The 12,402-nt window shown below is 38.2% G+C and overlaps 2 protein-coding genes across 17 annotated transcripts in view; one reads left to right on the top strand and one right to left on the bottom strand.

The window, feature by feature from the left end:
- HS3ST5 (heparan sulfate-glucosamine 3-sulfotransferase 5) overlaps positions 1 to 12,402 on the top strand; it is a 141,093-nt gene that overhangs the window by 18,019 nt on the left and 110,672 nt on the right. The window lies entirely within an intron of this gene.
- The window catches only part of LOC308474315 (uncharacterized protein), a 150,267-nt gene continuing 144,580 nt past the window's right edge, over positions 6,716 to 12,402 (bottom strand). For all 12 annotated transcript variants that reach the window (XR_013984646.1, XR_013984647.1, XR_013984648.1 and 9 more), the window contains one exon: positions 6,716 to 6,890. Coding sequence is in view for 7 of the 12 variants with exons in the window: in XM_081000458.1 (XP_080856584.1) it covers positions 6,739 to 6,890 (152 nt within the window). In the remaining 5 variants the exon portion in view is untranslated. The remainder of the gene's footprint in view (positions 6,891 to 12,402) is intronic.

The following is a 12,402-nucleotide window of genomic DNA, read 5'->3' as shown; positions in this document are numbered from 1 at the left end:
CTTGTGTGGTTGCAAACATACTTCAGTTTGCCACTGTGGTAAGAAGTTGTGTAAATAGAAGTTAAAGTAGCTACATGACATTTAGTGTTCAGCAGCTGTGCCAGAATATTGTGTATTAAGCTGAACTTAAATCTGAAAGAAATATTAATACTTTCTACCAATACATTATGGAAGCAGTTAATACGAACTAAGCATAACTGTGGCTTCCCTCATTATTATGTACCCCTTTGAATTCTACATGATAAATTAACCTATAGAATACCTCTAGATAATTAAGCAAATAGGAAAGTGTTTGTTCCTATAAAACAAAGTTTCACATGCATGCATTCACATTAAAGCAGCAAAATAAACATCCTTTTAATGGTTTCAAGTGCAAATTTGAATATTAAAAATAAGCACAGACCCAGCATGCAGTCTTGCTGCAAGGAAAGGAGAGAGCTGGGCTTGCTCTAGATAAGCTGCCTCTGCAGAACTTTCCTTTTCTGTACCTTTCTTTTCTGCACCTATTTCTGTCAACCTGTTAGTGTTGCAGCCTATGCTGTGACCATTTGGAGACTATCTGTGCATCACTAATAAGAGAACGAAAGAGTACACAGATTCACATGAAATTTTGATATGATCCTATAATTGAAGGAAGCACATGGTACATATCACTACGGTAGAGAAGACTGTGACAAGGTGGTTTTTGTGCCTGCTTAGACTGATAAACATTCATGGCCAACTCCAGGGCCTCTGCTTTCTTATGGTTCTTTAACTTCATAGTGGACTTGGACCAGACATCCCATTGTATACAGGATATGTCATACAAAGGTCATTTCTCTGTAAAATGGGAAACATGGTCACAAAATTTAAATCAGCTTACTATTGTGGGCTACTTAATGTTGCCTCCTCTTCCCTTTTCTTATTGCTGCTTGTTATACGTGCCACAAAATGATTCAGGCAGTATAAAGAGTCCACCCAGGACAGAAGAAGAGTATATGAGCTGTGGGAGGAGGTGTGGGAAAAGGGGCAAGTCAATAAGGAAATCATTCAGAAACCTGGGTCTCTGGTGGTTCCTTCTTCATTTCTAGGCTGTTTCCTAACCCATCCCCTGGGGGTGGGCAGGAGGAGACTCAGACATAAACCAATACAGAGGAAATGCAATGTAAATGAATTACCTAGAATAATGTTGTGAACCTTAATTCTTGAAAAATATATTACTGTAATCCAGTAAGGTTATATTTTTGCTTCATTATCATTTTTTTAAAAAAAGAGGATTGAACCAGAGGTATGCTCTAATGATAAAATTCAACATGATTTGAGTCATGTTGAGTCATACTCTTCTTTCAGGGGGGATTTATTTATGTACTATGAAGACGGATTCTAAACTTTTTATGGCCTTTAAGCCATCCCACTTACATGGACAGGTTTGGATCATTGGGCCTTGATGTGAGTGCACATGTCTAATACAAAAATAGACATGCAATCCAGTGTTGATTCTGTTGCCCCTTCTTCATGCAGTTGAAGGTATGCATTTTCATTAATTTCACACTGCAAATTAGGATGCATATACTAATGTATTATTTGAGGCTACTACACTGATTTCCCCCCTTGGTTTATTACTTGTTTGTGATGTCCTGCTATATTAAACTATCACTGGATCAGAGTTCCCATTTTTCTTTCTTTCTAACTGCTGTTAAAAAGCAGTGAAAAAGAAGAAAAACTCAGGCAGAAAGCTTTGTTTAAGGAAAGAGTGATATTAAGGATGACTACCAATCAATTTAATGATATCCAGTGCAGAACGGGTGCACTCTGGAAAATCAGTTTTCAGTTTCCAGACCTTAGGTACTCCTTCCCTCAGCAATGCCCTCTTTAAATTGACCACTTGAAATATTCATCATAATTTTATTTGACCTTCAGTTAAAAGCCATATTTTCTATGCAACCATTTTTGCTGGATTCCTGGGTGGTCACATCATAAATTGTATATTCATTTAGTGAAAATATAATCTGTGTTTGAACTTGAGCCAAAATTCTAGAGTTTTCCTAAGCATAGCTGTGTATTGTCATGAAAATGATTAACGAAGTAATGTAAGACTTGTATCTCAGTCTAGTGAAAGCAAAAATAACGAGGAACAATGCTGGTAACAAACTAATTTCAAGACAGAAAAAGGAAAGAGAGCAAATGGTTTCGCCTTACTCAACGCCACAATAAACCATGGGAATGAGTCTAGTTCATGCACTCCTGCTTCTCCTCTCCTGCTCTGACTTGGCTGCGAGGAAAAGCTTTTGCTTCCATATTTGATTTACCACAGCTTCTTGTAACTTATGAACCCAACAAACTGTGATTAATCTTAACTATGGTTTGTTCGAATAAGCTGAGTTCAGCCTATGGGTTGTGAAGCTGGATTGCTTCAACGAACCAAAGTAAAGCTGAAGCACAATTTACAGTTCAGACATAGCACTGAGCTATTTCTTCATGGCTGCAGCAAAGAAAGAGAGGGAAAGTATGTGAGCCCAAAGGTCATTACAATCAGAATAAACTATAATTTATTGTGGCATACGAATGTAGCCACTGTATATAGTAGCAAATGCAGGTTTCTCGTTGTGTTTATTGTGTATTAATGAAAGCTGACTATGGCATGCGTATCACACAAACTCATGAGATCATGTGCTATAAATTCATGTGTGAAAATTATACTTCTTTTTAGAAGTAAATCTCTGTGGTGTGCAAAATATACTTCTTTTCTAGAAGTCAAGTTCTATGGTGAACTTAAATGGTATTCGAGGATGCATGTTTACAAAGGGAAAGGGCGGAAATGAAAGAGTGCTCTCTGCCTTCCTCTTCTATCCACTTAACATAAATAGGTTTCCTTTTCTGATCAATGGCTGCTATTTAAAAATGCTTTGGAAACTTCTGGCATTTTGGTAATGGGAAATTAAAATGTAATTATTGTCTCAATGGAACCGTCTAGAAGTTGAGCTAGGGAAGGAGAAAGTACGGTATATGTGACTGGAAACCCAATCATTTAGATCTGTGCAGGTGTATCTGTCTGTAAGGCTGGTGGTGCAGTTGTATTGCAATATCAACCCAAATGACCTATTGTGTTTTGCTGGTTTCTGAAGTCTTAGGATCCATCTCTTCTGACGTGATAGATGAAGAAAGTGAAATAAAGTTTAGAACAGCCAGTCATTCTCAACCCTCTGAAACTGAGAAAACAAACCTTCCTTTCCACTCTGCTACATTACTTACCACTTAACTCTTCAGTAACAAACATAATCCGTTGATACCATTACTAAATGTCCATTAATCTTGCAATCTCCCTCCATAAGAAAAAAATACAGGGGTATGTGCTGGGTTGAGGGAGTGGGGAATTTCACCCTTTGCCTACTGTTGTAATCCTGATCTGGATTCCCCATTTCTGCTTTTCTTCCTCAAGCAAATAGCAGGTGTCAATGTAGATTAGGATCCTCTTATCTTAAGATGTGGTCCTAGTCCATATCTGCCCATCTTTGCTGATTATTTGTGGAAGAAATACCTTGCACTCAGGGGCAAATCATATGAGTAATGTCTTGTGTAATTTGACCATTAGAATTGGTGGAAGCAAAATATTACCTTTAGATTTCAGGCAGTTTCTATCAGTTTCTGCCCAGTGTTACTACATCAATAAGCTACCTATTTATCTTGCTGTCTATAAAGTGTGAGGGAGTTTTATTTACATATATAAAAAGATATATCTAATATGGGCTTTTGACTGTACCATAAGTGCCACTAAACAAGCAGGCACATTTCAATATGTATCACTGTGCTCATTCAGGAGAAGTAATAGCCTGTTAAACCAAAGCACGTTAACAGGTAAGTTTTATGGTTCTTGACAAATATGTATATGAACACTTGCAACCACATTTGGTTGCTGTTACTGTACTTGGATCATATCTCTGATGCTCTGAAAGGTCTAATTTTCTCTGCCACTTCAACATTTTTAAAATAAAATGGTATTGAAGAATCTACATGCTTTTGAACAAAAGCCTTCCAGTATTTTAATTATAGTTTAAAAAGCCAAAGATCTGATAATTAGTTTAGATTCATCCCATGCTAATGTTGGTATCTCTCTCTCAAGCACAAAAATCTCATTCTAATGTATGCTAAATTTAAATCTAGCCTAAAATTGCTAATTGTGATAGTAATTGAGTATATGAGTTTTAAAATCTAAATGAAATTTGGTGAGTGAATATGTATGTGTGTGTTTTTCTGATTTAGAGGAATAAGCTCCTCTTACATGTTTATTGAGGATTCCACAAATTGCGACTTAGCTAAATCATCAGCCATCATTTGCAGTTTATATTGCCCCACAAGTTCTGTGGTATGGGCCAAAATGGCAAAAATAAATGCTAAAAGACTTTTTGGCCTGGAGAAAATTTGATGAAGGAAGGATTTGATACATTTATTAAATTATATACGGTGTGCAAAACAGCTCCTCCGATAAAGCTGTTAGGGTCACCCAATGAAATTGATTGGCAATATATTCACTTCCTTACACAATGCATAAGTAATTTATGGAGCTCTGACAGAAGATGTGTCGATAGCCACTGGTTTAGGTGTCTTCATAGGGTGATAGACCTATCAGTGACTGTTAGCTACAATAGCTTAGTATAACCATATGTTAGAGGCAGGACATACATACAGTATTTGAAACATGGTTGCTGTGGATGAGCAATGGGGAAAGGCTACTTTCCTCAATTGCTTTTGGTCTGTGTTACCAGCTCCTAACAAAGCTTCCCAACCATTAGCACAACAAAAAGTAGGTCCTTCCAACACCACTACCTCTGCCTTCTAAAATTCCGAACAGTGTGGCCTGGGAATAAGAGACCCAGGGATTACTTGCACAAAGGAAGGTAGAAATAACAGTTTTGCTGTTTTTAGCTTACATCAAAACAGATTTTTACTTTTTTAGCACTTAATTTATCATTTAAGTATGTGTTTCTGTGAGAGAGGGGGTAGAGAGAAAGATGGGGATGGGGAAGAATCAATTCCATTCTCTATTGCAGCTAATGGCATCTACCCTCCAACAGATGGCCACTGTGCTACACTTTTGCTGGGAGCCTTCATACATCTCTGGGGTGCACAATCTGTGGCCCTCCAGATGTTTCTGGACTGCAACTCCCATCAGCCCCAGCTGGAATAGCCAGTGATCAGGGATGATGGGAGGTGTCATCCAACATCTGGAGGGCCACAGGCTGTGCACCCCTGATTTATCTGCAGCTAACTGCATCTTCTGTTGGTGCAAATTTGTAGTACCATAGTTGAAACAGCCACTTGCCTAAGCCAGTCATATTATGAGTCAGTTTATACTTCTTTTCAGCACACAGCCAATCCAGTAGAAACACACACACACACACACACACACACACACACACACAATATCTTATGATTTCAATGGAAGAAAAGTAAAGACAAATGCAAGAAGCCATACTATTTGCAATTCATCCTTCGCTGCTAGACTTGTTTATTTTGAATTATAATAAATTATGTAATTGTTGATAGGAAAAGTCACACACATGCATGCCCACTTCCATTTATCCTAATGGTACTGCAAAGTTGTATTGCAGCCTCAATGAAAATGTGGGTGTGCTTTCAAAGCCTTGGCAGCCTGTAGTGACCTTCAGGAAAAATGAAATGCTCTGCTGGCTAGGGAAACAATTGAGCTGAAACCACTGAGGCGCAGTCAACTCAGAGATAGACTTCCCAAATTAAAAGCTGTTAGCAACAGCTCCAAACAAGATTGGAAAGTGAGAGCAGAACATATTTCTTGAAGGTGATTTATGCAATGAATAAGGCATGATCAAGAGCACAAACCTCTCAGAAAGAGGAATACCTATTAAACTGAGCAACCTGGACTTTAAACTGAACATCACTGTCGTCAAAAGTCTGGGCACAAAGTGGTGTCAGAATCACAATTTGTTTAAACAAATAGATAAATGCAAACTGATGACCTTTTAACACACAGGGACATAAAATACATCCGTAGCTTCAAGTAATTAATTTGCAACAAGCACATCCTGATTTCCCCCCTCAAGTATCTTTTGACAGAATGTTCACACAAGAGCATTAGATATTTGTAATGACCTTTCCTGATTATAATGTATCAGGCAGGCAACAATGGAATTTTCACTGCATTCCATATTAATGTCAATTAGCTTGGTGTAACTGGGAAGAAAAGGTCAAGGCTTAAATTAGCCCACAAATTCCCCATAAATTAATAAATGTTTTAATATGGATAAGCACATAAAGACCCAAATAAGCTTAAGCCCCAAAGAAACCCTAATTATTTCAGTTCTCTGCAACAGAGAACAATCCATCTAAAATGTTGGCATATGTTTTAGGAACTTTCTAACCCAATCTTTGTTGTTTTTCTGCCCAAAAGTTAATGTAAAATATTAAAGTATTTGAAAGATGTCTGAGGAAGTGATTATGTATGTATTGGTTCAGAATGTGGTTCTATCCCAAATTTTGAGCTGGATGAATTTGTCTTTTGAACCAGGTAATATCATTCCTGTATGATATTCAGGTTAGTGTTTCCCTAAAATTCAGCAAAGTGAAGGCAAGATATTTAAAATAGAAATATTTGTACTTATATTTAAAACACCAGCAATTAATCAGGAAATACAGGAGAGAAGATTGAAATAAGAATAAAACAACAACAAAACTAGATATATTTTTTAGTATAGTGCTTGTAAATTTGTTTTCTTTCTTTTCCATTCAGCATATCACATACAAAAATCCCAACTGAAATTTCCTTTCTCCACATATATGTATTTTCATGTTCTTTCTCTCACACACTAGTCTTCCTAACTGCACCAGGCCCTTTACTCGTCCTTGCAGAAATTTCACTGTTGAATTCTGTTTTAATTCTGTTGAAAAACAAATCATTTTGTAGTATTAATTCTGAAAATTTGTATTACGGACACAAGGCAGCTTGATTTCGCATCCTGGAAATGAATCACATGAAGCCTTCAGTTAATTCTCTAAGGACATTTTAAGACAATATAACACACCTTTGAAAAGCTTGCTTTAGTCATTTATTTGTTGATGTAAATGTTGCATTTTATAGCAGCCTTTCTTAATTTAAAATGAATTATAACAGCAGAGTGAAGAATTCCCTATAAAGCGGTGGTGTACTTCATTATTTAAGCAGTCCAACTTCTGTTTGATATGGCCCTATTTATCACTGAGGATATTTTATCTTTATTGTTCCTTAAAAAGAGCAGTCACCTGTACATTAAAGCCAATTCCCAGCATTCTGTTACATGAGCATGACCAAGAAAGGGAACCTAGGATGGGCTGTGCAAGTAAAGAGGCGCACTATGTAGATAGAAACAGGCTTTATTTTCAAATGTTTGGGTCTCCAATAACACAAGGCAGGTCTAATCCCACCACAGTGATGTCTGAGTGCATCCCTTTACATTTGCAACCTTAAATGAATAGGTGTTATTTACTCCAAGTGGGAAAATGCTGTTTTGATAAGAATGTCCCTCCATCTCTAACACAGAGCTCAGTGGTGGAACTTGACATCTCAAATTTCAGTGGCACCATGGTGATGCCAAAATCTGGCACACACCCCACCTCTCGCCTTCCACTAGACCTCATAGTTGCAGTGCATGGTATGGTGCTCCTGGGGTCACCAAACAAGTTGTGCTCCCTTAGAGCCACCTTTGCTGAGCTCTCCCTTAGGGTTTTCATAGGAAGAGCATACACTATAATTAAATGTTAGGACCATTTAATTATAGAAGTGGAAGTCTTGGGGAATAGAGTCGCATCCATACCCAGTTCCTGGTAACTGTAGTCCTTCCCCCACATAGCTATTATTCTGAGCATCATGTCTTTTCAAGTGCACATGTGCCCTAAGTCCACACCCCCTGCTCAGTCCAGGATTTATAATTCAAAATGCAACTACAGCATTCCTGAGATCAAGCCTCTGCTTAAATACCTATGGTGAAAGAGAGCACACCAAATCCCAAGGCAATTTGCACCACTGTTTAACAACTCTTACAGTTGGACAACATCTCCTAATATTTAGCCAGCAAATGCTTGTCTGCAATTTCCATCTACTGGCAGCAGTCATGTCTTCCGGGGCAACAGATAATAAGTCTGTTCTATCTTCTGCATGTCTTGCTTTAATATTCTGATCTCCAGGGTAGATATATCCAGCTCTTTCAATCATTTCTCATTGTTTCCATGCCTATTACTATCCTGTGGACATTCTCTAGTTTGTAATGTCCTTCTTAAAATGTTGCACCCAGAACTGGACACAGTAGACCAGATGTGCCCTGTGCTTCACTCTGACCATTACTGAACAGAGTGGAGCTGTTATTCCCCATGATCTGGATGCTATATTTATGTTAATGCAAACTAATAGTACATTTACTTCTTTTGCAGCTATGCACTGCCTTGTTTAAGGTTGTGGTCCACCAAGACACCTAGATCCTTTCTACAAGTAATGCTGTCAAGTTAGGCTTGCCCAATTATACTTTTGTGCCTTTAATGTTTTGGCCCTAAATGCAGGACATTATCTGTGTAAAATTTCATTTTGTTGGTTGCGGTCCAGTGTTACCGCTAGTCAATATCGTTTTGAATCTTGATTCTCTCTTCTATGATGCTAGGCAACCTTCCCAATTTCATGTTACCTGCAAACTTGATGTCTGCTCCCTTATCCAAGTCATTTATAAAAATGTTCTGAATGTCCAAACATGTATTTACATGTTTTGATAGTTTTGATTTTTTTCCCCACTGAATGCTGACAGTAGTATTCATTTTTCTCAATATACCACAAAACAAAAAACTCTTAAAGGCATAATCTAAGAAGTCTTTTGGAGCATTTATGTACTGGGTTTGTTTTGTTTTTAAAAATTGAAATAGCAGCTGCAGGGGCCTTCATGATTAGTATGGGGGCCGTGACACATGAAGAAGAGGATTCCTCCCATGTCACAGTGCTGGTGATACGCTGCTATTTCACATGGAAAGAACTCCATTTGCCTCATGGTAACTTTCTTTACCATATAAAAAAGCAGTTTTAGGGGGAATTTGTATGGGTGATGGCAAAGGAGGAAAACATTGAAATCCTGGGGTAGTATTCAGCTAAGTTCTACTCAGAAATTGTACTTGAAAATTGATGCAGATGCCTAAGTTAGTTTACTGTACTCCATTTAAAACTTAGTTGAATACCATCTCTGTTGGTATTCTCAGTTTGGTCCTGGCTGTTATTTCTGACAGCGGTTCCTTGTGCTGCATTGCTGCTTCACTGGGTCTAGTGGGCAGCTAGTGAAGCAAGTTCTAGAAAGCGAGGATCAAAAATTATGCTGTGCACATTTAGCTTTCTACATAGCTTTCTGCACTGGGGTCATATGCCTCTAGGTGGATAAACTTGGTGGCCAATCAGTATATTGGTGACTAATAATTAGCACAGAAAAGCAAGAGAAGTTATTTAAAGAAGGTTTAAGAAACAAAGGAAGAAGTGGAACTAAGGTTTCTCTAATGATATACATCCATATTTAGTCATCTGCTACATAATCAATATTATCAATAATATCTTGAGGCTTGTCCTTCTGGTAACACTTCTAATTGCTTAAATACTCTCTACTATGCTGCTTTAATTAGTATAGCCAACCATCTATTTTTAATGCCCCTAAAAGAAATATGGCAATCAGAAATGTCTTTTGGGTGTGCATTACTTTAAAGGAACCATTTTCAAATAGAATTAAATGCTCAAACCTGTTTCACCTATAAAATAAAGATTCTTAGAAAAACAATAATTCAGTCACATAAAGATTTGTTATCTAAAGAAATGGCCAACTTAGAAATAGATTAGCTATTTAAGACTAATTTGGCCATATGTCTAATGGGTATGGTTCATAAACCTACACATAAAAAGCTTTGAAATGGAGAGTGGATGGTAAAATTACCCCAGGTTTTATCTTCTTTAGTTTGACTATTTAAATAGCTAACTCTTTCCTAACCTGACTGCTGTAAAAAATATTATCACATAGCCAAGAACGGCTTGCTGCCTCGGAGACAGAACAGAAATTTTGTTGGTGTATTGTCCAACAGCTTCCCTAACCTGAGCTGATGGAGGTGGTCTTAGTGGTGGGTTTTGGGTTACCTTTTCAAGTTCAGTGCTGGACTTCATGATAACTAAGGCAATCATGAGTCTTTTTCTATAAGATGGGTCCAGCACATGTGCTGGTCATACTCTTGTTTTGTTCATTTGTTTTTATTTGCCATAAAACATTTCAGGAATGATCCAATAATACATGGTTTCAAGTCACTCTATTGTCATGGACAGAACATTGATAAAGTTTGGATTGTTGTTCACAGTTTCTCTCTGCAGGGATGGAAAACTGACTAGGATGGCCCTGAAAACCTACAGAATCCCAAGGATTCCTGAATGCTTTGGGGGAATTTCTAAATGGCATGCTGGCAAACATGTTGGACTCTGATCTCATGGTGGAACAGTGAAGTGGAGGGGCCATTGATAGGATCATTCTTGAGTGCCGTATCCAATTAAGGGGCCTCGGATGGCTCCCTGGTTGGGAAGGAAGTAACTGGTGATGAAACAATCAAATGATGGCTCAGGTGGCTGAAATCTTGCAGCAAATATGACTGAAGACAGCTAAGAATATATAATCATATGGTGATAGTGATGAAGATTGTCTATTTCTCTGCCACCATCTGAAGGCACATGCATTCCTTCATAGCTTTAGAGGAAATTGAGACAGAAACACCATGTATGACCCAGAGATGGTAGTTGGATTCTGCTGTATAATATATTTTATGGTGTTTGAATTTTTTTAAAAAAATACTATGAGGATGAGAGAGAGAGAGAGATGTCTTCAGGAGATTGTCAGATGAAGGGTGGTCTAGAAATAAAAATAATAATTATGATGATAATAAATGCCGGCTTGAGCCCTGATTCAGAGGCAAGTCTTCCCCATTCAAAACAATATTAGGGATGACTCAACACACTCCTTGTATGTGCAGAGCTGCTATTACAAACACTGAATTCCAGAGAAGGCTTTGGAGTGAATGCTTTGGTGACATAAATATTGTTATAATGTCATCTTTTCATGAATCATGACCCCACAACCCAATGTTACCAAGGTGCCCAGTGTGGTTGTTAGGTCAAGCTCCTTTGGCTTTGCTCGTCATGTGACTATGCAAGATGCATGACATAAAGGCCTGAAGAGGAAGCAAACTTTGGTGCACTTCAGCTACCTTTATTAACTTGCCCTAGGTGTATTCTAATGCCTGACAATGCACCTGATATATTTGTCTGTTGCCAACTTAAATGTGTGTCTCTATCTGATAATCAATTTGACCTGGTAAAATAAAAGTGTATTTCTAAAGGATACAGTGATCTGTTGCTTTTTCCTTTTCTCAAAGATAGACCTTCAACTCCTATCCTCTCCTAGTCTCAGTCTCATGCATGATCAACTTTTTGTCACAAGCAACCCCTCCGCACAGGGAACAAAGGCTTTTAAGTGTTTTTCTCCAAGAGACCATACTCTTGGATTTCTCCTAAGACAAATTGCTCATCTATAATTAGCTCCCCTTCAGTACCTCCCCTTCCTGTCCCCCTTACCTCCTCACCATTGGTAATTTTCTTGTCTAGTTAGGATCCAAAGGGAGCATGAAACCACGTGTACCATTTTTTCAATTTCTCAACTTTTGTGCTATTTTGGGAGTGTTCTGAAAATGCTAGCTCTGCACCATACATGGTTCCCTGGGTGAAGGACAGCCTGCCAATAATGAGAGGCAGACTGTGGCTTATATCCAGCAACTCATGCTGAAACACTTCAAGAATCCCAATATAAAACCATGACTGATATTCTCAGGTCACTATGAAACTCAAGAAATCCACTTCTGGTCCTTTAGTCAGAACATGTAATTATCAGCACTCATCCCCAGGGGTGCACTCCTCCATTGTCTCCCAAGACTGATGGATGCCAATCAACCACTCTTCTGATCCTCTGTCTCCTCCATTTCCCCATTTTTCATGTCCTTTCTGCTCTCATGTATTCTTAACTAGTGTCATTTGCATTTGATTCCCCCCCCCCCATTGCACTGAGGTCTTTGTTGCAGCCTGCCAGATTCCTAGCACCCCTCCCAGATCCTTATATAGTAAACATAAATATTCCCCACCTCTGTCTATCTCTACTTCTGTCATAGCAACATGCAAAACATAAGCTGTTGGTCCTGACAGAGTGGGATGAAGGAGATATATCCTTGTGCATTGTCTCAGCAAATGATTTTATTCTCTGGAATCATTCTGGCGATTCAAGTCACATGGCTGAACAGTGTTGTGTAGTAATAAACAAATTTCTTTTGAACCCACATTGGGACTCAGTGGTCCTTTGCTAACCTTTGTTG

This window comes from Podarcis pityusensis, assembly GCF_964106645.2.
Source record: "Podarcis pityusensis genome assembly, chromosome: 3".
Lineage (NCBI taxonomy): Eukaryota > Metazoa > Chordata > Lepidosauria > Squamata > Lacertidae > Podarcis > Podarcis pityusensis.
The sequence above is the reverse complement of the archived record's forward strand: the minus strand, read 5'-3'. Positions and strand labels throughout refer to the sequence as shown.